Genomic DNA, 24861 nt, shown 5'->3' with positions numbered 1-24861 from the left:
ACCAAAATTATTGAAAATTTCCCTGAATATTGTGCATATGTTAATTGTTCATAAAAAGTTTAGAAAAATATAAACTTTGGATTATATATAGTAATATAGCCATTTTCTCCTGCAAGATAGTGAAAAAGTCAGATTATTTTTAGATTTTGAGCTCTAACTTCAACAGGAACTAACAAAATTTTTTGTAACTTTGTCTGATTTATGTGCAATAATTATTTAGTAAGACGAACCAAAAAGATTTATTGAAAAAAAAACCTTATTTGAATAATTATGGCAATTTTTCCATTTGAGGGTGTAAAAAACCAATAAAAAATCGCTATTTTTTCATATTTTGAACTCTAAGAACTGCAAATCTTGATAAAAATTTATGATTTTTTTTTTTGTTTTATTTAGTAATGTTTGCACATATATCAGACAAAGTTACAAAAAATTTTGTTAGTTCCTGTTGAAGTTAGAGCTCAAAATCTAAAAATAATCTGACTTTTTCACTATCTTGCAGGAGAAAATGGCTATATTACTATATATAATCCAAAGTTTATATTTTTCTAAACTTTTTATGAACAATTAACATATGCACAATATTCAGGGAAATTTTCAATAATTTTGGTTAAGTCTTGCGTAATTTGTATGCAAAATTGTAAAAAAAATAGATTTTTTTTAGCTTAGGTTACACGGGAAAACTGCTATATCTTACCATATAAGCTACATCCAAAAACTATTTTATGCTTATTTTGTAAGGTAACTCTTGCACAAAAAACAGACAAAATTTAAAGAATTTTGGTGAAGGTTTGTGGATTTCACATTAGAAAGTGTGAAAATTTTTCGATTTTTTCACTACTTTTTCGGCACTTAAATCGAAATATGGATATAACTCTTTAGTGGAACATTTTTGAAAAAATTTTTTTTGGCTTATTTTACTGGGTATGGGTTGCACAAAAAAACAGCAAAGTTTCAAATTTTTTGGTGCTGTTATGTTGGAGTTACATTTTGACTTTCAGAACGTCAAAAATTGCATCTTTAAATGCTCATATCTCGGTGCAGGAACCTTCACAAAATTTTTAAAAGTTGTTTTCTTGTTTTCACAAATTAGCACAAAAAACCCATATATAGTGTTTCACTAAACTCGTTAGGTCACCGTTCTACTTGATGGACACTAAAAATGCGATAAAAAAACATAGAAATTTCAAATTTGAATTATTATTGGCCGCTATTTAACAGTTTCAGACAAAAATCCATTTCGATGAAATGGTTTGATTGAATTATTGTTCAAGTTGACTTAATTCCAATGCCGTCTTGAGCTTTAGACTTCTAGTGAATAGATAAATCGGACGTCAGCTCTCCTGTTCGTACCTTCATCTTTCATTTTGCTTGTCATTTATTCATAAATACCTAAATCCCGAATGTTTGAGCCTGAAAATTTAATTTTCTGAAAGATCTAAATGATACCTAAATGGTAATAAAATTGGATATACCTGCTTGAAATTAAACACGTAATACTACTGTTATAATTGATATCATATGTTTTTTATTGGTTACAAGTTTTATATATTTTTATCTTAATTTGAAGCATGATGATTAAAGCATTGGATATATTTGTTATGTTTGGAAAAGGACTTAAAGTATGCTTTGCATAAGAAACTTTTAAGTTTCCTCCAAAATAAAAAAATAAAAATAAAGTGTAAAACCATTTAACAAAAATATATAAGGCATATAAAATACATTTCATATTTAATTCTTAAGGATTATTTTTAGATTTCTTCTTTGAAAATATTCGGAAGACTCCTTTCTTATCCTTTTCTTTATTATCTTTCTTTTGGATGATTCCACTGGCTTCGCTCTCACTTGAGCTCTCTGCCGACATTCGACTTGATACTGAAAGTGTAGCTGAATTGTCAAATGATTGTTGTGATGAAGGTGGTGGCATTGATGTTGGTCTATTTCCCTCAAATCTTCCCATACCCCAGCCTGAAAATTAAATTTTAATAATTATTTAGTCATTAAATTTACAAATACCTAAAACTAATTTTTCTTGAAGATAATAAGAATTACGTAAAAACCTAATAGAAAATAATCAATAACTTGAATCGCATCAAGTAATTACTAAATTTAGTATAACATGTCTTGCATTACAATTTATATGCTACTAATAAATAGAAGTCAATGTTGTTATCTAGGCATGAATAATTTTTGTTCTGTCATCTATGATAAATCCCTAACATAATGTTGACGTGAATTTAGTTTTCATAATCTTGGTATCTCGTAATGAAATATATAGTCTTGTACCAAAAATATTTCTTATCTACCAAGATGCAGTATGCTTATATGACTAACATGATACAAGAGTACCAAAAGAAGTTTCATAATTCACTCATAGAATTTCAGCAGAAATTGTTGTTTACTAATCGTGTTATCTATGACATTTGTTTTTATAGCCAATGCGATAAGCAACCAACAATAAGCGATAAGTTGTAATGGAAAACGTGGTTTATTTACGTAATTATTAGATGACACCTATTTTTAAAAGCATTAATATGTTAAACAAAATGCCAATTGTTCTATCACCATATATTTAAAGAAATGAAGCAAGAGAGGAGTATGTAAATTGCAGGGAAATAATTTTTAAATGTTAGTAAGCAAAAATGAGCATGCAATAGTGAATAGAGGTAGAATCCATTAAACAGTTAACATAATTTTGTGAAAAATTTGTTTCAAATTAAGAATAACACCAATAGAAGATTTAGATCTTGATTTTGCCAAAAAATTATGCTAACCATGTTCATTGCTTTTATATCCATTTCCGTAATTGTTATTTCGAGTTTGTATAGAAATTTGCTCGCTCCAATTTGAATTATGCATTATATTTGGAACTCCCATACGCGGATGAACTGGAGAATTTCGGATAGGTAAAGGTTGATTGATTTCATGAATATGTTGTTGCGGCTGCTGTTGCTGATAGGGATTGGAAAATTGCTGATGATTATGATGATGGCCACTCTGATAATTAAACTGATTTTCCATATGTGTCGGAGAATAAAATGTACTAAATGTCGGGTGCGGATGAGGAATTGTTTGGTGATGCTGATGGAATGTCATAACGGGTAATCTTCGTGCAACTTGTGGCGGATTTGACAAGAATAATGGAAAGGATGGTTCTTTTCACACAATCAAACAAACATATTTGTGAATTATTAATTAAACACACAATGACACAAAATGTACAAAATAATTAAAAATCATGACAATTAATTATGTTATTAGGGGAATGTGATGTTGTAAGCAAGTGTTGAAATAATATAAAATCACACTGTACAATTACAATATTAATGTACTAATCATTAGTATTTACCTGAATTTCTCATTTCGCTGTTTTTCATCAGTACATCTTGAATTTCATTACTATGTTTATTTCCATTTTGTGGTGATACAATTTGTTGCACTGGCTGCGGTTGTAAAGAATATGGCCTGTTTGATGGTGAATTGTTGTAATAGTCCTCTGAACACCCAAAAAAGAAAATAGATAAGAACCATTGCTTAATATGCAGGAATATAATTATTACCTTCGACAACTTTTTGTCTTAGTTGAACGTCAAGCTTTTCATTTGATTGGCGTTGATTGTTTGATGCTCTTGGTGGAATTGGAGGTTTATCGTAAAATCCAGTAGGTGAATGGGGAGGAGGTACAATTCGAGTCTAAAAAATAATAAAAGATATAAACAATCAGCATATAATAATTTAATTTAGAATCTTACTCTAGTTTCTTTTTCGCGGATCTCTCGTTGCTGTTGTAGGAAGTTCATTTGAGGTGTAGGATGTAATGTGTCTCTTTTTTGATTTGGGTCAGGTGATGATGTTCTTGAACTTACTGATGATCCATCATGTTCGCTGTTATTTTTCGGGGATTGATCGGCATGCTAAAAAATATTAAATTTTAGTTACTATTAAGCATAGATTTTTATGTTTATAAACCAACCTTCATTGATTCATCGAAACTCATGAGCTGTAGATTGGGAGGTAAGTTTGCATGGAAAGCTATTTTGTTAACCCAATCATTCATATCATCTGTAGATGTTGCTAAGAACAAAAACTCTGAACCATCAGGTAAGTTAAGTCGGAATACATTCCTCTTTTTGGTATAATCTTCAGCTTTTTCACAACGAGCATTCAATATATTTACAGGTGGAGCTGATGCTTTTCTGACATGGAAGTCATCTTCGTCTTTGAAGAAGCATAAAAGTTGTCCACAGAGAACTGTATAGAATGGTTTCCAGCTTCTAACTGGAGCTCTTTTTCCACCTGACTGTAAATCATGTTTTCGCTCTAGCATTCCTTGAATTTCGACTGGAGGCAAATCATATTGATCTGCAGTATCACCTTTCCTAAAACTGGTTTGTCTTTTTCTTGTTGTAAATGAAGGTGTACGTTTTGGAGTTTTGACATTGATCTTCATACTCTCTGCACGTTTTGCATTTCCTTCTGAACCACGTCGTAGACGATCACCAAACATGTTGATGAATGAATTTGATTTCTGAACTTGATTAAGTGAATCGGATGAGGAACTTGGTTTGATACCAGTAGTAATGATTTGTGGTGGCTTTTCATGACCTGGTATCATCTGAGGTTGCTGTTCAATTCTCCTCCTCTCATCTGTGATACGCTTAACTTCTTTTTGTTTCATTGCTTCAATTCTCTCCTTCTCTACTCGTTCCTTTTCAGCAAGTTTTGCTTCTTCTTCTTCTTCTTGTTGCTTTTTAAACAGCTGTTCTAGCATTGTTATTCGTTTTATAATATTAAATTTATCTTCTTGTGCATTTATTGTTTTTTCAAAGTCCTCATGCTTTCTTATCAACTCCTCTACATGCATAATACTTTCACCCAAATTTTTATCCTTTAACTGGATTTCACGAGCATCCATCCAATTTTCAAGCATATTGGCATCTCGTAAGAAAAGTCGTGTATCTAAATTTAGTTCATAAATATACTTTCTGTTGATCAATGTGCTGTTTAGCAATTTCTTTCTTTGTTCCAAAATTTTTATTTTGTCTTCAACTTCACTAGCCAAAAAGTGTTCTTCCATAATGATTTTTTCTCCAGCCTTGTAGAACTTGTTGAATGCTTCTTTACGAGCATCTATTTCAGTTTGATGTTCCTTAATTCTAGCTATCAAAAGTTCAGCACCCTTTACATCCTTTGATAGTTCTGGTGCAGTTATTTTTGCCAACATTTCATTTATCCATGCCAGAAGTTCACGATACTCATCAAAGTAGACTTGCAAGTTTTCAGCTTGTGCTAATTTTTCTTTGCGTTGTTGGGATTTTTCAGCAAGTTCAGTCCAAGCTTCAACAGTTTCTTCCTTTTTCACTTCAATATGATCTATTGCATCAGGGAAGGTTTCAACCAATCTCTTTGCTTCACTTTGTACTTGATCAACTTGTTCACGAACGGCTGCAATTTCAGTTTCAAAACCTTCGTGCTTTCTTAATAATGCTTGTATTGACTCTAAGTCCTGACCATAGTCTTCACTAAGAACATCTCCTAATTTTTCATTAATCCATGAAATTGTTTCGTCCGCCGTTCTATCGTACATATGAACTCTCTTGGCACCCGTAAGAGCTTCTTGTCGAGCACTTATCAATTCCTTTAACTCTGTCCATAATTGAATAGTTTCAGTATTTTTAACTCTAATTATTTTCTCGTGACAATTTTGTTGTTCAATAAGCTCTTCTCCGCGTGCAATACATTGTTGTAATCTTGGCTCGTTGGCATGAATCGTTGAAATAAACGAATCAAAAGTGATAATCAATTGTTCAATATGCTCTACGTCAGTACCGTATTCTTCAGATGATGCAATAGCCATTTGTTCGGCAATCCATTCTTGCAAATCTTCTACTTCTCTTATGAATGATAAATATCTTAATTGATCTATCAGGTTCTTTTCTCGGTTTTTAGAATGTTCCTTCATTTCATTATAATCACTTTGAACTTTTTCACATTTTGCATTAATTTGCTCTTTATCAAAGTGTCCACGATCTATTAAGTTCTTTCCAAGTTGAGCAACTTTAAGAATAGACAACTCAAAAGCTGCCATTTCTCTTTGAAGTGCATCAAACTTCTTTTGTTGTGATTGTACTGCATCTTCATCTTTACCAAAGTCTGTTGATGTTAAAATAGGCTTCTTTTCATTTATCCATGATTCAACTTCGTTTACTTCAGAATAGAATATTTGTGAATCTATTGCATCAGAAAGACGTAGTCTTCGTACGCTGGCAAGATCGCGAATAGCTGCTAATTTAGTTTGTACTAAACGATAACATTTTTCGATTTCCTCACTAGCAAAATGTCCATTTTGAATCATTTGTTGACCACGATGAGCAAGTGAAGAAATTATAGGTTCCTGTGATGAAATTTCTGCTTCTAAAGATTGATGTTTCTTTTGAAGTATTTGCACAGCAATCAAATTTTTGCCCAAATCGTTAGTTGACAGGACATGCTCTTTTTCAGACAACCATTGTATTTCATCGTCAGCGTCGCGCAAGAATTGATGAAGCAATTGAGAATCTTCCAAATTATCGCTTCGGATTGATATTGGCTCATGAAGAGAATGATATCTCTTTACTGTATTCATTGCCTTTTCATGCAAGTCATCTTTCAAGAAATGATCGGAATTTAAAAAGTTTTCATCTTGCTTTGTAATTTGTTCAATAATTTCCATATGATGAGCAACATCTGCTTCCAAATTTTGATGCTTTTTAATCATGTTGTTTACAGAAGCTAAATCTTTGCCTATTTAGAATAACAGTAATTAATAGTTTGTTGAAACAATTTCTCTGATCAATTTTATACAACTTACCATAATCTTCGGTAGAAAGGTGTGCTTCAATTTCATCCATCCATCCATTCAACTCATCAAGCGAACGTAAGAATAGAAGAGCATCATATGCTTGAACTAGCCTTATCTTTTTATAACGTGAAGCTTCTTGTAATTTACTCCATTCTGATTCGATTAATTCCAATTGCTGTTGTATTTCATTAGAGGCAAAATGTTCTGCATCTATTAAGCTTTCACCTTCACTTATTATAGAGGAAATTCTTGTTGAATTTGCCATTAGTTCAGCATCAAAAACTGCATGTTTTTGAATTTTACTTTGTAAATTGCTGGGTTCTTTGTAGCACTCATCCAAAGCAATTTGCAATTTTTGATTCAACCATCTCTCAACTTCATAAAGATTTCTAAGGAACTGCTGAAGAGCTAATGATTCTTGTAATTTCTTACTTCTTTGATTGGATTGTAATTTTAATTTATCCATTCTAACTTTAATGGCATCTAATCGCGAGTTGATAATGTCGATCTCATTCGAATCAGGTTCCTGACTGATAACTTTATTTGCAGCTTCTTGAAGTTCATCAATAATATCACTGGAACTTGAAAATAATAGTTTTTCAAATGCTTCATGTTTCTTAATAAGCTTATCAACAGAAGTATATGAATCTCCCAAATCATCATTATTAATGAATGCTTCTTTATTTGCAATCCAAGCTTCCTTTTGAGCTGCCAATTCTTTGAAAAGTTGAAGTTGATGGAAGTCATTGAGCCATTTAGATTTTGATTCCCATGTTTCAGAAACATTAACACGAATATCCTCAATGGACTTTTGTGCCTCTTCGATATCCTTGCTGTTTATTCCTTTAATATTAAGTAATTCTGTTGATTGTTGAAGAAGTTTGCTAAATATTTCTTGTCGTCCATCGATTTCTGTTTTTCTTTCATTATGTAACTCAATTTGAGTAGCACATTCTTGGATGGTGTTAGGATATACTATTGCCTTCATTTTATTCATAATGTCATTTGCCCATTGTTGAATTTCGTTTACACTACTAAGGAACTTATTAACATGATATCCATTTTCCAAGTGTTGTCTTCGTTTGACACTTAATGATTCCAGATTGTCCCAGCAATCTTTGATCTCCAAAAGTTTATTGTTAATTTCATCTGCTGTTTCTGGATATTTTCTCATCAATTGAGTTGCTTCATTTTCTAAATCAAAGATTTTTTGTTTAACAGCAGTCATGTCACGTTCCAAAGCATCTTGTTTTCTTCTGAGTGTTTCAACTGCAAAAAGATCACGTCCATAGTCATCACTTGACATTATAAGTGCTTTTTCGGCAATTCTTTCCTTAGTATCGTCTACATCTCGATTGAAAACATGAATTTCGTAGGCTCCATTCAAAAGATTTCTGTAAGCAGCAATCGCTCCTTGAAGTTGACGCCAACGTGCATTGAAATTGTTTCGTTTTTTATCAACATTTTTATTCTCGTTGGGAGACTTTTCTTGACTCATTAACTTATCAGCTAGAACATTTATTGATTTGATTCTGTGCTCATCAACTCCTGCACTGGTATCATCAAGCTTTCTTTGTAATGCACTACAATGTTCTAAATCCCTTCCTCTATCACTTGCTTGTACCATAAGTTCCTTATCTCTTATCCATGCCTCAATCTTTTCAAGTTGGTTGTTGAATTCAAGAATATCTTGTGCTTCTTCTAAACCTTTACCTTGTGCTTCAACAGCTGCCAATAAATTATTCCATAGATCCAACAATTTCTTGATTGCTTCTTTAACTTCTTTCGTCAATTCGGGGCTGTTATTGATTAAAATTTCACCCATCTTAATGATTTCATCAATTCGTCCTTGATTTGCACAAATTTCAGCACGGAATGCTTGATATTTCTGCAGTTTCTTAACTTTTTCTTCAATATTACTGACTTCAGCAAATGAATTGGCATTCGATTCAATATTCTTTTGTTTGTCATGAATCCAATTTTCGGTTTCAGCTACATCTCTGACAAATTGTGTGTAGAGTAATGAACGAGTTAACTTGTTTCGTCTTTGTTGACTTAGTTTCTTTATTTTCGATCGTTTGTCAACAACTTCCATTAAACGTTTCTTAATATTTGGACTGTCGAAATGATTTTGTCCAATTAGTTTGCTGCCATGATCTTGTAGCGTAGCTACCTTTTCATCTTGCTGATGAATCAACTTTTCTAGTTCATCATGACGTTTAATATTATCTTGAACATCTTCAACAGAGATACCAACATCACTTGATGTTAGAGCTGCCTCCTGAATACTTGATATGTTATCGATTTGTTTTGCATCACGCAAGAAACAGAACAGATCAATCTTTTGTTCTAGCAATATTTTCTTATTATTCCATGCGTTGTGAAGCTTCTGTCTTTCGTCGAGTAATGCTGTACATTTCTCTTCAACTTCTACTGCAGCATAGTGTCCAGTTTGTACCATAGAATCACTAAGTTCACTTAAAGCACGGAACTTTTCTTCGCGGGCTTCAATTTCACCATAAATTGAATCATGTTGCAATTTCAATGCAGTTGCACCTGCAGCATCACTCACATGTTCTTCAGCTTGCAATGTTGCTCTTAAGTTACTTGCCCATAACATTAAGTCTCTTACTTTTGTTAGGAATGTTTGGAGATCACAACTAGCTGCCAATTGATCACTACGGTGAGCTGAATTTTCCTTCAAATTATTCCATCCTTCAACAACTGTATTTTGTTGCTGCGCAATTGCTGCAGCATTATCGCCTGGATATTTAGCTTGTAGTCTTACTGAATCCTCTACCAAAACTTGCAACTGAGCTTCCAGTGCTACCAAATCATTCTCAAATCCTTCATGTTTTCTATATAAAGCTAATGCAGAGTTCAAGTCTTTACCCAATTCTGATGAAAGTGCGGCATTTTTGTCCTGTATCAAAGAAAGATTAAGGAGGAAAGATTAGAATTGACAAAACATTTGTATCATTAAATGAACATACTTGAATTCTAAATAAAGCTTCAGCGACATCACGATGGAATCTGTGAATTTCTCCAGCAGCAAATAACCTTTGTTCTCTTTGAGAAAGTTGTTTCAGTAAATTATCCCAGGAAGCTCTATACAATTTTAATTTTTAAAACAAAAAAGAAATTTGCATTGGTATAGTCAGCTAATTTGCACGTGAATAAATTTTGTTAGTGAATGATATGAAAAATGTTCATGACCAGATTATACACTGTTATAATGTTTTAATTGAAATGAGAGTATGGGAAGTGAATGAAATGATGAAAAAATTTGGAAAATAATTCTCCAAAAATAGAAAAAAAGAAGAATCGGAGCAAGCAAGAGTTATGAAGATATTACCGTAATATTTCATGATTATCCAACACATCTAATGCATTGCGAGTAAAAGATTCCCTATTACGTCTAATGTAGGGTTAGTAAGTATTAGTTAGTAATGTTATGAAAAATAGATAGATAAGAATAAGTAAGTAATACAGTAGTAAGTAATACAGAGTTAGTAAAAAAAGTTGTAGATGATCAAATTATCAATGTATGTACCTCAATTGTTCTTGTCGAGCTTCAATATCATCAACATATGGGCTGTTATTGTTTATTAATTTCTTCGCATAGTCTTCACATTGATTGAAACGTTCTGCGCCCAATTCAATGCGGTGTTTCAAATCATCGAATTTATTTTTCAAAATCTATAAGAAAGAAGCAATTTAATATAAAAGAATAGGAAATAATTGCTTAACTGCATACCAATAAGTGTTCATAATCTTGACCATAATCTTCAGACAAAACAGCAACTTCTTGTTCCTTCATCCAATTTTCTAGTTCAGCAGATTCGGCGAAATATTCGTGCCTGTATAAACTTTCCATTAATTTTGATTGTCTCTGGGCGAGTAGCTTTTGTAAGGACTTGAGCATCTTTTCAATAATTTGCTGTTTTCCCATAATAGCTTTACTATCCGGATGATTAGCTGCAATCATAGCAGATGCTGTATGACCCATCTCATTGATAATGGCTGTATATGTATCTACTTCTAACTCTATTGCTTTATGCTTAGTCAAAAGTTTTGTCGCTGAATCTCTATCACGACCATATTCAGTAGATTTAAGAATGTTATGCTTCTCACTTAACCATGTCTCGATTTCAGCTGCATCGAAAATATACTGCTGTGCTTTTAATGAAAGATCCAGCTTTTTACCTCTTTCATCAGTTTTTTCTTGAAGATTTTTCCAAGCTTCACTCAATTCGTCGCAAGATATTTTGACTTTTTCCTTTTCTGGATGATTTTGTTCAACTAATTCATTGCCGCTTTGTAAGCTTTTCGTAATCATTGACTGGTGACCAATTATTTCAGCTTGTAGTTTTTTGTGTTTCTTATCCATGCTTTGTGCTTGATACAAGTTTTGACCCATAGCATTTGATGTTGCTAATGGAAGACGTTCATTTATCCATTGAAGTTCATTTTCAACTTCAAAAATAAATTTGTGCAGTTTCAAACTTTCATCCAATGCTGAACGTCTATTTGCAATTGGGTCTTTAAGGTTTTTAAATTGATTCTGAAGGTCTTTTGTTTCTGTTTTGATATTTGAACCATCAAAATGTCCTTCTTGTGCCATTTCTTCGCCTGTTTGGACTAATTCATGAATCTTTTGCTCCCATACACAAATGTCTGCTTCCAGCATTTGATGCTTGTTCATCAGATCGCGACAACTACGCAAATCATTTCCTACTTGTTTAGATAACAATGCATCCTCAAATTCCTTTAATTTATTCTTAGCATCATCAATATTCCTATTGTGCTCACGTTGTAGCAATGCTTGTTCAAGTCTTTGACCTTTTTCAAATGAAATGTTCTTAAGATCATTCCATTTTTCATTTATTTGTTCCAACATCTCAGCTACCTCATTTTTCCTGTTATTTTGCTTAATTAGATTTTCACCTTGCTTATTGATTGTTCTTAATTGGCCTTCGTTAGCTCTTACTTCACGTTCAAATGCCTTATGCTTTTGTAATTTTCTCGATAGATTTGAAAGATCTTTATATGATTCGTCATTGGCTACTCTCATCCTAATTAAGAAGAAAAAAAATACAATATTAAACAAAAAGGTCAAAGAATTGCCGGCTCATGCATTTATAAATGCTTCTGCTTCTATTTTTGATTTGTATTTGAATTGTTGTTTGTAAATATGCGCCTTATTTGGTTTCTTGTTCAAGAATATCAAATGAAACAGAAAGTATATAGGCAAACAAAATTATATATTCAATTATGAAACTTACTTTTCATTAAGCCAACTATTGATGTCATTGTAGTCTGCAGCAAATTTATGAAAATCTTCCGAAGCTTGAAGAACATTTTGTTTCTTAGCTGATAAATCTTTGACTTTTTGACGTCGACCTAAGACTTGATCACGTCTGTCTTTAATGTAAGGTGAATCATAATGATTGTATTCGATAAGCTTATCGGCATTATCAGAGAATGCTTTTACAACTTTATCTTGTGCACCTAATGTATTTTCAAAATCATAATGGCGTTTAAGAATGGCTTCAACTTCATCAATTGAATTTCCGAAATTTTTGTAATCCAAGAAGGCTTCATGGGCTTTTGTTGTTGCATCAATTTTGTCAGCTTCACGGTTAAATAGTTGCAACTCAACACATTGTCGAAGCCATTTTTCCTTCTCTTCCCATCCACGTTTAATATTTGCTTGTTCAGCTTCTAGTTGATTAATTGTTGATGGAATTTCTGACAAATTAGGATTTCTACGAGTCAATTGTTTTCCAAGTCCAATCAATTCATCAAATTCGAAATCTTTTGTCTTAATTTCTTCATTCAAATCTTGATGTTTCTTCAACAAATTATTTGCAGTTTCAACATCAGTACACTTATCATCTGAATTCAATTGATCTTTTATGGAATTAATCCATCCAAAAAGCATTTTCGCACTGTTTGTAAAGATTTGTTCTCCAACAGCATTTTCTAAACGGGAACGTCTTTCAATTGCTTTAGCTTGAACTTTTTCCCACATTTGTTTGATTTCTTGTTGTGATTTAGCAACATTGTCTGTTTCTGAAGGATACGAGTGCTTAACAGAATTTCCAAGCAAGTTTACACGTGAAACTTTTTCTTTTAATGGCTCCAATTCTCGTTCCAAATTTTGATGTCTTCTTTGTAAAGCTTGAACAGTCTTTAAATCTGGACCAATTTCAGCACTGTCGAGTTGATTCATTTTTTCATGCATCCAATCTTTAGCCTCATCACATGTTCTATTGAAAAGTTCAACACTTGATGCACCTTCCAAATTCTTTTCTTTTTGCACTTTTAATTTATTCAAATTATCCCATTTCTGATGTATTTGCCTCTGACGTGCTTTGATTTTATCCAAATGTGAATGACCTTGTTGAGTAAAATCATCAACAGCAGCATCGATAGCATCAATTCGTTTTGATGATGCTGATAAATCGGTTAGGAAGTTTTCGAATTTTCTCTTTTCTGTTTCTACACTATCTTTTAAGTCGTTTGTTCGGAGTAGCTTTTCTTTATCGTTGATCCATTTTTCAAAATCATCACATTCCCTAAAGAATCCAAACAGACAAATGGAGTCTTCTAATAAGGCATGTCTTTGTACTGCCATGTCTTGAATTTCATCATACATAGCATTAATTTTCTTAATACGTTTCTCTACACTATTGTTATCCTGTGCTACATCACCATCACCACGCCTTTTAACGAGAGACTTAATTTGTGACACTTGAGCAGGCTTTATTCTTTTCACTGGAATATTTTGTTTCACTAATATTGTTTTCTTAACTTTTTGAACAACTTTAACTTTTTCCATTTTTCTCACTATGCAAGGCACTTTTTGTGGCTCAATTTCCTTAACATAATTAGCTGGCACAAAACCTTCAACACCATCATTCTTACGAACTGACCACCAATCTGGATTCGTTTTATTCAAAAGAACCATTGTTTCTCCTTTTGTCATTTTCATACCTTGTCCCTCAAATGGATACATTGCACGAACATGCGGAAGTAACTTCATTTCAGTGACAGTTCTTGGCTCATTTCTTTCAACAATTTCTTCTTCCCATATTTCTTGAGGAACTAAACGAACTTCATTGACCCATTCTTCTTGATCAATTTCTGGAATAGGTTCCGGCTCTTGTGTTAACTCTAAGTTACATATTCCTGCTTTAATCAATTTTTCTGCTTGTTGATTTAAGTTCATGATGTCACCAGAATATGCATTCAATTCTCCTTGCAAATCACGATGTCGTTGTAATAATGCCTGTGCAGATGGCTCATCCACACCATAATCTTTTGATGCTACTAATGCATGCTTTTCATTAAGCCATGAGTCGGCTTCATTAGCATCTGTATTAAATTGATAAGCTTCAGCTGCATCTTCTAATTGACGTCTTCTCAATTCTACAAGCTCCTCAAGTGCCTTCCAATGAGCATCAAGTGAATTCATACGATATGTGACTTCATTTGATCGAGGATGTTCATCAGAAATCAATTTGTTTCCAATGTCCTTCAGATGAACTGATTTTGGTTTTCTTACTTTCATTTCATCTTCTAGAGTTTTGTGTTTTTGTTGCAATGACAAAACTGCGCGTAAATCTTTTGCTGTTATAGCTGTTTTGCATATTCTTTGTTTCTCGACTAGCCATCCTTCTTCATTATCGTGATCTTCTAAGAAGTGATAAAAATCTCTTGCCTCTTCCAAGCAAATTCGTCTACTTTTTGCTAACTCCTCAAGGTTTTGATACATCTTTTCCAGCATATCGATTTTTTGGTTGATCAAATCTGATTCTTTGTTGTTTAACTTTTTATAATTTTCTGCTTGACGAATGTATTTCTTCTTAGTCTCACCAAGGGAAGTAAGTTGTAATTCTTGAAGTGAATGAGCTTGAAGTAACTCTTCAACGCCCATCAAATGAGGTCCGACATCTTCAGACTCAAATTGAATTTGCAATGATTTAATTGCTTCAAGCGCTGTATCAATTTCTCTTAATAGATTCATTAAATTGCACATTTGATTTAAATTGCTCTTATGATGATCTAAGAGTTTAAGAAGTTCATTCCATCGATCAATTACTTCTTGTTCTCTTGCTTTAACGCGCAATTTTCCATGGTAATTTTCTCTTTGCAGTTCTTCACACATTTCTGTCAAGTCATTGAATCTTTCAGCACGAGCAAGAATATCGGCACTAATTGCTTCATGTTTCTTTACAGTTGCATCAATTTGTCTAAGATTGGCACCATATCTGGAATCCGACAGCACTTGAATCATCTCCTTCAAGTAGTTTTCACGCAAAACAGACTTCTTTTCGAATTTATAATTCAATTGCTCGAGTTTTTCTTGTCGTAAGAGTTCGTTTCTCAAAGCCACTTCACGATTATGTTCAGCATATTCTAATTTCTGCCATGCCTTTTCAATGTCTTTTACAAGTTTTCCCTCTGGTGGAGTGTAAGATGGTTGATTTAATGATTTCAACAATGTGTTAACATGGAAATACAGAGCTTCAATTTCACTTCGTTCCTTATATTTTGGTGGTTTCTCGATAGTACGATATTGTTTAAAGCTCAACAATTCTTGTTGGATTCCTTCTAACAAGTTTGGAAAATCTCTCTTTTCTAATTCCTTTGTCTTCATTCTAACCCATTGCAATAAATCTGATGTTAATTGCTCATATTGATCTTTCTTGTTGTCAGCATCCATCATTTTGCTAACAATATTTGCAATTCTCTTACCACCCTTTTGTTCGCTCTTCATTCTGGCAAAAGTGTGATAATATGACGCCACATATGTAAGCACTGATTTTTCGTCAATACGAGGTTGGTCAATGTCCTCAGCGTCAAGTAATTTTGGAATGCCCAAATGACGTTCGGCAATTTCAAAGGCATGATTCAAATTCTCAATGTTTCGTCCAGGTTGTAATGTAGAATAATCGAACAAATCTGGTCGATGAGAGTGAATTAAAGCGTTAAATCCTAAACCAGACCTCCATGATGAGGAAAAGTCCTATAGAAATAAATGAATTATTTTAATTAATATGTGAACTGAGAATCGGAACTAAATAATAATCTACTCACTTGAATATGTACGCCAGAATAACCAGTCGTTTTTCGTTGACACCACAATAACAAAGCATCTTTGGCAGACTTCTTTTCACTTGTTTCATTTTCTTCATCCTATACAATAACAAAAAAATGTCACATGAAGTTCAAGTGTATCATTTTTAATGGTTTTATGACTTACCACATCAATTTCGATTTCTTGGATTTGAAATCGTAAAATAATTGTCCAGATAAGACCCAAAATAAGGCGTGGATTACCTAGAAAATAGAAGAAAGTATTACTATGACATCATTTTAGTGATAAATAATAGTTTCCTTACAATCAACTATATCTTCAGCTCCAATCGATTCCAAGCGGACCTTTAATCAAAGAATCAAAGTATTAAATAAAATGCTCTAATTAATATTTTTGTGATAAGCAATGAATTACCTTGGTATGTAGAAATGCTAAGCCTTTAAAATTCAGAGATAATAAAAGAATTTGAAATAATCAAGTTTAGTCATAAAATGATTCGGAATTTGTTTTAAGTATGTACTTACTTTTATTGACATTTTCTATTTTATGTACTCGCATTTTTCCGCCATTTGGTTTGCCGATCTTTTCACCGGATATGATTTCGAGCAGTTTTAACAATTTAACGCCATCAGCTAAATCAACAAATAAGTCTTCCACCTCCATCTTGGCCTGTAAAAGTAAATATTTGAGAGTCACATAAATGCAATAAACATTTTTGCATATTTACTTACTTTGAATAAAAATGAGTTCATCCATTTCGTAAATGTTTTCTTTTGAATGTGCATACGCTCCTCCTGCAATGTTTTAATTCTTTCATTTTCAAATTTGGCGATTCCATCTCTTTGAGACATAGCTGGTCGTTGTTGAACCTGCACAAACGAATAGTTTCCCGGCTCGTATTGACTCGCTAGAAGGTAATAATAATTTAAGCTTCTTATCATTCATATTAAAGCACAGAATCATTATCACTCATAAAAAAAACAAATAATGAATTTTGTTTTAAGAACCATAAAACTTCTACTGGCTTCTAAATATATGTTATCTGCAAATTGTACGTCACACCCCGTCATACCATTCCTCATACATTTCGTGTAGGTATCTCAAAATTTATGTATTATTAAGGAATTGGAAATATTTTTCATTTTTTTTTTTATCAAAAAAGAAGTTTAAATACTGTCACGATAAGAGATAAGCTTTTTATAGACTGTTACGTGAGTCTTTCTAAATTCTGTTCCATTGAAAATTTCATTTTAAGTCGTTTTTCTTGCAAAAAAATATTAAAAAGTCATAAGTGAGGGAATGTGGAAATCTTATGAATGTAAATTTGTGTGCTATCTAACTCATACTTAATGAACTTAATTTGATTTTTTGAAGTATGTATGTTCGAATCAAATGTCTCCACAGTGGAATTTTAATTAAATCTTCTTCTTTTCTGTTTCGTCAATGATTTAATTAATCCTCTTAATTGCATACTATGATTATCACATTTAAAATTAATTAAATTTGACTGATAATACGATTGTGATTATTTACCTGTCTGTAGAACAAATTTACGGCTATATTGAGACATTTCGGAATGCCTGTCTTACATAATCAATCAAGTGATGATATACGTGCAAATATGACCCAATCAATATTTTTAATGAAAAAATATTTTATACAGTAATAATAATTCTTGTCTAGCCTGTTCAGGTTGCTGTTTTGCTACTGAAGTCTATTTGTAATTATGAGCTAATAGCACAAAATGTTTGTTTGCTTTAAAGCACACTCATACACTAAACGCTTTATCATTCAATTGTGATAAGAAAACTGATAAGTTTTTCACAATACATTGGAAAATTAAAGCTTCCCAAATATGTGTAACACGGGTAGATCTTTAAAAACAAGTACAATTAGCCAAAATCAACAATCCAAAATTATTCACGTAGTATGCAAATTAGTACAAGAATGAATTTTTTTTTATAAAGCATTTTGCGAGAATATATACTTATATTGATATAACAGTACTAAATATGTAAAAATTCATTCTACTTTGAGCTTGGTATACTTATTTTATGTTGAAGCCATAAAAATTAACCATTACGAAGTATATAATAAAACAAATGAAAACATTGATAGTCAATTCGAATCGCATATTTTGTTTTGAAAAGCGCAAAAAAAGAGAAAAATTGAAATCTTTTGTTTAATTTTAAACAATTTTTTTTTTATTTTGGTGAACGTAATAGCTATAGATAATAATCATTCAAATCTAAATATGATATTTGAAATGACTCATTTGTGTTTGTTGTGTTTTTAGAATGAATTCTTTAGCACATGTATAAGTGTAAAACTAATACATATGAAAAAATCGTACGTGAAATTCCTATATGGTCACACATAGCTTAAAAAGATGAACAAATTTTCCCCCCAGATCGTATCAATCGCAGAAATAATCATTTTCATTAAGATGCTGAACAATAAAAAGATATGAAATTCTTTTCTATCAAGTTCTATTGCTGGATTTTGATGATGAAAATAAAAAAATATTTTTTTTATTAAATTTTAAATGCTTTTAAAATGATGAGAAATGTTTATATAAATATCTTATGACATAAACAGAAATCCACTATTACAAATCATTTTCTTATAAAAGCCGGTCGGAACTACTTGAAGAAATCTTTTAAGAATCTTCGTTATACAATTGTTTTCGTTTTAATTTTTAGTTGTGTTGAAAGCATAGAGCAGAATATGGGAAAAAATATCTGGTTTTTCGGGCCACTTTTATAATGCGTATACAATATTTTAAATCTGAATGGCATCATTCCGAAGAGGAAGAAAAAAATAAACGTAGAGGAATTCAAGATGAAAACGAAGAAATTGAGAAAATAACTGGAAATGTTGGTCAAAAACGGTTGTCGTACTTGAGATTACAATGATTTTAATTTTTAAAAGGGAATGGAAATTACTAAATATGGAATTGAAGTATTCTAAAGATCATCGAATTAATTAATTTCTAAAAATATTTATTTACAGTTTGCAGCTAGTTTTATTGTATTTTGGCACAAATTCCCGTGAGAATTTATTGTTAAAACACTCATTATCATCACTTTTTTAAGGCTTGCATTAATTATTTTTTTAGGTCACTAAAAATCGAAAGATTTAAAAGATATTAAGAAAACAAACCTCCTGTATATCCATAATCCATGTTATTTATATTTTAATTCAATTAAGAAACATTTAAAATGTAGTTTTAATGCTATTTTTTAGAATTTTATATTTTATTTTATTTATGAAAACGTACGCGTTGCTTGTTTTGTCTTAACACTTCAATTTACTCCAGCTTACTGACTCAATGACTGTTCGGTAGAATTGATCATTCACTCAAACACATTGAAACATGTCGAATTATTTTTGTTTGTCTTTTTTCGCCAATTCCAATGTTTCCTATGAGTCAAATCGTCGAAATATTGAAATTTAACGGCTTTTTTGATGTTGACTCAATTTTTTAATTCTTTTGAGGTTTTTTAATACAAGAAATCATTTCAATATTTTTTAAAGGAAATTTAAAAAGTTTTAATAAAAAATGTGATTCAAATTACGATTAAATTCATGCCAAACATTAGATTTATAAGATTTGTTATTAGAAATGTGCTATTCGACAACTAATGCCCTCTCTTGACAAACACTGAAAATGAAAAAACAAAAAACATTCAGCAATCAACATTAAAACATTGAGTTTCATTTTACATAAATAGTATGATTTAGTAAATCAATCAGTTGACAGCTCGAATAAAACATAAATAAGAATTGATTAATTGAGCTGAGAAGCACTTGATATTCAGTCATTTTTTAAGAAATAAAAATTATATTACAATTCATTAAATTTTTAAAATTTTAATTTTGGAAACTTTCTATGTTTAATATTAATCCTGATTATTTGGGATATGGGATTACAAGTCGAAATTTCTTACTTTTTTTTTGATATCTAGACATTTCAAAGTCAGAAGTCATAAGTCAGAATTACCAAATTCAAGTGCAATTCTGACTTTATTAACAGCATCTTCACCGAAGTGTCACAAAGGAAGAGAAATAAATTATCCAATGTCCTGATTGACTTCGTACACCGGTTGACTTCTAAATTGTGTTCTTTGATCGCCAACGTAATCTTCTGCAATGGTAAAGTCAGACTTAAATCTTTATCGATCGAAACTTCAACAATTTTTTTAAGTGGATAATTTGGCTTACAAAAAATTTGATCTTAAAGGATTAATCGATTCATTTTTTTCTTATTACGGGATATTAACAATATTTTAATATTAGTGTATGAAATTTATAATCCATTTTGACAGTATTCTATGAATTTCTAATATGGTACTATTTTTTTTTTTTATATTTTTTCATTTGGTACCTACTACGTTAGGTATAAATACTGATTTTTAAATATGAGGAATTCCAAGGATTAATCTTGAGATGAAATTTCACTTTTATAGCATGAATGCAATTCATATTCAAGGATTAAACTTTGCAAGATACTAATACATCTTCAAGATTGTGCAAAAAAATATAATGTGATTCTTTCCTTGGAAGAAATGGAAATATTAAAAGTCTTGAAAACTCACACTTTAATTTTTTGCATTTTGGGATATGTCACATCTTCTTCCTTTATAAATTTTTACCATAAATATAATTTCAATTTTCTTATCGTGCTAATGTATTTTTATGTTTTATGGACCCTTCTTTTTTTATATTCCTTGTTGGACGAACAATATTTTTTAATTTAAATGCTAATTATTTATTGTTTTTCTTTTCCTTTCTGGTATGACTGCCTTGACTGAAAAAAAACTAATGATATCTTAATGAAAATTAAATTACTGTTTGAGGAAACTCTGCACAACAAAATTTGATATTCAATTTTTATTTTATCATCTCCTTGGATGGAACAATATTGTCACTTTATTTTTTCAACATGCTTAATTTTTTTCGTTGGATATAGCCACGAGAAAGTGCTTGAATTATTGTGGCAGATTTTTCCATCAATTTAAATTTTTCTCTTTCCATTTCCTTAATCTTTAGTCCTCTGAACCATGATTGTATTTTTAATGCTGCTTCATCAGCTTCTACATCATATGGACTTTGAATTTTAATGCTGATGTCATTAGCTTCCTTTTTCAACCTTGATTCTTGTAAATTGTTGTTAAGCATTGATGTCTTATTTTTATGATAGAAAAAATGCCAAGAAACTTCAATAATTTTTGAAACTTTTCTAGCTTGTGCCACAGTCAGATTGCATTCATTAATCAGTCGATTAACAATATCGAATTCCTTTATAGACTCAATATTTTGAATATTTGATAAATGTTTTGAAAATTCATTTCTTATTACGGTACAGCACTGATTTGCTTGCTCCATGCTCATATTAGTTTTTCTCATCAATTCCTTTATTTGCAAGCTATTGATCAAAATATCATCAACAGTAGTTTCTGCAATATGTAAGAACTCCCGAGTCTGAACGAGTGCATCTAAATATTCAGCAATAAATTCTTCCAAATTTTGCGGTTGATATTTAATAACTTGCTTTGTGATATCAGCCATGAGTTCTGGAAGTCCTTTTGGAATTGAAATAATTTCTGACAATTTTCGATGATGATACAATGAGAAATTCATGTCTGCTAAGTCACAATCCTTTTGATACACTGCACCAAATAAATATCCGAAAAATTTTTTGCGTGACGTTTATTTATTTTTATGAAAATATAATAGATTACTATGTTATCGCTTGTAGACATAATCAAGTGAAATGTCAAGTAAATTTTTATGTAGTAAGTTAAAATCAATAAGTGGTTTGATATCGAAAGAGGCAGAACATGAATGTTTCAATCCATAACTTATCGACCTTTTTATCATCAAATTCAGTTGATTTATAGATTGTGACATTTATCGATTTTCATGACTGAAGGATTCACAGTATATTCCCTGAAGTAATGATAAGATTTATATGATTGCACTCAATAGGAATCCTTACGATTTTTTATGACGACACAAACTTGTTTTCTAGTATAGAATATTAAGCATTATGATAGTTAATCTTTATTGTATCGATTTCGGTTATTGATGGACACACTTCCATGCATTAAATGAAGTGAAAATGATTGTTTTGAAGGGGAGTAATACAACATTTTGATTTTATCAAGGGGTGAGAGCTCCTCAAAAAGTGCAAAAATCTGCAGCAAAGTGCAACAAAGTGCAGCAAAGTGCAATAAAGTGCAATAAAGTGCAACAAAGTAGAGAAAAGTGCAATAAAGTGCAACAAAGTGCAGTAAAGTGCAACAAAGTAGAGAAAAGTGCAATAAAGTGCAACAAAGTGCAATAAAGTGCAACAAAGTGCAACAAAGTGCAATCAAGTGCAACAAAGTGCAGTAAAGTGCAGTAAAGTGCACTAAGTGCAATAAAGTGCAGTAAAATGCAAAAAAGTGCATCAAGTGCAACTAAAGTGCATTGAAGTGCAGCAAGTGCAGATGTTTCAGACTAAAGTGCAACCAATTTTAAACTTATTTTTAAAATTTTGAAATGCTATAAAACATTTTTTTACACTCAAATATTCATAGTATATGTCACAAAAATAAAAAATTTGTACAAATTTAAAAATTATACTTCAGAAAAATTTTACATTATTTTGAAACATCTACACTTAGAGCACTTTACAGAACTTAAACTGCACTTGATTGCACCTCCTGTACTTTATTGCACTTTACTGCACTTGATTGCACTTTACTGCACTTTGCCGCACTTTACTGCACTTTACTGTACTTTGCTGTACTTTGTAGCACATTACTGTACTTTGCTGCACTTTATTGCACTTTAATGCACTTTGCTGTACTTTGCTGTACTTTGTAGCACTTTACTGCACTTTGTTGCACTTTATTGCACTTTACTGTACTTTGTTGCACTTTACTGCACTTTATTGGACTTTACTGCACTTTGCTGTACTTTATTGCACTTCACTGCACTTTACTTTACTTTATTGCATTTAACTGCATTTTGTTGTATTTTACTACACTTTACGATAATTTACTGCACTGTACATGCTTTATAATTGAATAACCTTCCAAAAAGCAAAATTTTTCCTCATATTTCTTAATTTTGGGTAAAAAAAATCTCAGAAAACCTGTATTAGGCCTAAATTTTGCAATATTAGAGTAAAAAACCTTTAAAAAAACCAAATTTCTCCTATATCATGTTGAAAAATCCTCGAAAAAGCCAAATTTCTCCATAATTTTCCTATGTTATGGTGAAAAACCTTACGAAAATTCTAATTCCGTCTCAATTTTTCTATATTAGGGTGACAAACATTTGGAAAAGTCAAATTATGCCTCAATTTTTCTATAATGGGGTGAGAACCCTCGGAAATGACTATTTTCGTATAGCTTTCCGTTCTCCAGAAAGAAAAACTCCCGGAAAACGCTATTTTCCACCTTGGTTTCCCAATATTAGAAAGAAAAAATCTTAGAAAATACAATACCGCCAAATACCGCCGATACCGCTTGGTTTCTCTGCCAGGGACGAAGTGCAATAAAATGCAACTAAGTAGAATAAAGTGCAACAAAGTAAAGCAAAGTACAACAAAATTGAGAAAAGTGCAACAAAGTAGAGAAAAGTAGAGAAATGTGCAATAAAGTGCAACAAAGTAGAGAAAAGTGTAACAAAGTGCAATGAAGTGCAACAAAGTGCAATGAAGTGCAATAAAGTGCAACAAAGTGCAATAAAGTGCAACAAAGTGCAATGAAGTGCAACAAAGTGCAACAAAGTGCAATGAAGTGCAACAAAGTGCAATAAAGTGCAACAAAGTGCAATAAAGTGCAACAAAGTGCAATAAAGTGCAATAAATTTCGCTAAAGTAGAGAAAAGTGCTGAATTTGCAATAAAGTGCAGTGAAATCACGGTCAAGTGCAATAAATTGCAATGAGTAGAGTAGAGCTCTCACCCCTTGGATTTTATCATGTGACTCAATAGTTCCTTGCACTGGTGGTTCACAATTTTTTCCTGATCAATTTTCATATTCATGAAAGCAAGTGCCAAAAATGAATGCTTACTATACCTGAATGGAATCGAATATCTGTCAAAATGAATTAAAATCTTCATTGATTCATATAGGTCTGTTATTGGCGCCGCCAAGTTGAACAAAAATTAAAAAAAGCATGCACACTCAATTGCTCTCGGTTGTGAATGAGAGTTCGTTTATTTGCTTGTTTCTTTCGTAATTGGGTGGCAATTTTGAAGCAACAGACATAATATAATCAAATTAAATCCGCTGCGCGCGATGTTGTTAAATTCAAATTAACATTTTTCTCAATGATTTTTTTTTTGCTTCCTTTCAATTCTTTCTTATTCCATGTACGTATCAATGAGGTGGTCTCGATATTTATAACGAGCACTGTCTTTGCCTTCATGCGCAATTAAGCGATAAAAAATTTTGTATTGGACTTCATGAATAAAATGTACACGTTATAGGGAAATCAGAGATTAATAAATTTCTCTCACTTATGCAAAGACCAATGCCAGGGCATAATTTCATTTATCTGAAAATGCAGATCGACGAATTCATTTTTTAAATTTTGAAACTACCTTAAAGGAAGTCGCATTGATGATACGAAAATGCAGAAGCGCAACAAATTTTGTTGATTTATTTTTTTAACACTGGAACGAATAAGAATCACTTTAATTTAACTGAAGATCAAGCGTCGGCTGCTCGAGAACTCAACATAAGAGAACTTCCAAATTTCCCGGTTCATTGTCGCATGGTTCATTTGACCGTTGCACTCATAAAACTTGTGTTGTGTCTACCGGATATCATACAAAAAATGGAATCAATACTCTCATTTGCAGATAATAGCTTCAATAGAAAGTTGAATTCAAATTTTATCAATTTCAGACTGTAAAT

At 31.6% G+C, this 24861-nt stretch overlaps 2 protein-coding genes across 6 annotated transcripts; both read right to left on the bottom strand.

The window, feature by feature from the left end:
- Window positions 1–1497: 1497 nt before the first annotated feature.
- kst (spectrin beta chain, non-erythrocytic 5 kst) lies at window positions 1498–19253 on the bottom strand. Of its 4 annotated transcripts, none has more exons than XM_070637047.1 (19): window positions 19107–19253; window positions 16676–16851; window positions 16469–16613; window positions 16359–16381; window positions 16249–16288; window positions 16110–16186; window positions 15944–16042; window positions 12124–15872; window positions 10596–11913; window positions 10392–10537; window positions 10194–10256; window positions 9832–9946; window positions 6848–9761; window positions 3971–6780; window positions 3750–3911; window positions 3558–3690; window positions 3347–3493; window positions 2772–3152; window positions 1498–1965 (listed from the first exon to the last, which is right to left on the bottom strand). In XM_070637047.1, exons 1-19 carry the CDS (start codon window positions 19126–19128, stop codon window positions 1736–1738), a joined length of 12750 nt encoding a protein of 4249 aa, XP_070493148.1. In that variant the 5' UTR covers window positions 19129–19253; the 3' UTR covers window positions 1498–1735. The 4 variants fall into 4 exon arrangements, with proteins under 4 accessions (XP_070493148.1, XP_070493147.1, XP_070493149.1 ...); XM_070637046.1 differs by lacking the exon at window positions 19107–19253 and adding an exon at window positions 17478–17663; XM_070637048.1 differs by lacking the exons at window positions 10194–10256; window positions 19107–19253 and adding an exon at window positions 17478–17663.
- A 1569-nt stretch (window positions 19254–20822) lies between these two features.
- On the bottom strand, window positions 20823–24127 carry Rsbp15 (Radial spoke binding protein 15). Of its 2 annotated transcripts, none has more exons than XM_070637403.1 (2): window positions 24019–24127; window positions 20823–21974 (listed from the first exon to the last, which is right to left on the bottom strand). In XM_070637403.1, exon 2 carries the CDS (start codon window positions 21585–21587, stop codon window positions 20877–20879), a length of 711 nt encoding a protein of 236 aa, XP_070493504.1. In that variant the 5' UTR covers window positions 21588–21974; window positions 24019–24127; the 3' UTR covers window positions 20823–20876. The 2 variants fall into 2 exon arrangements, with proteins under 2 accessions (XP_070493504.1, XP_070493505.1); XM_070637404.1 differs by having other exon boundaries at window positions 20823–21616.
- Window positions 24128–24861: the final 734 nt, after the last annotated feature.

The sequence above is a fragment of the Chironomus tepperi genome, unplaced genomic scaffold (assembly GCF_022539635.2).
Source record: "Chironomus tepperi strain 1889 unplaced genomic scaffold, CSIRO-AGI_Ctep_v1 contig_161, whole genome shotgun sequence".
In the NCBI taxonomy this organism is placed as follows: Eukaryota; Metazoa; Arthropoda; class Insecta; order Diptera; family Chironomidae; genus Chironomus; species Chironomus tepperi.
The sequence above is the reverse complement of the archived record's forward strand: the minus strand, read 5'-3'. Positions and strand labels throughout refer to the sequence as shown.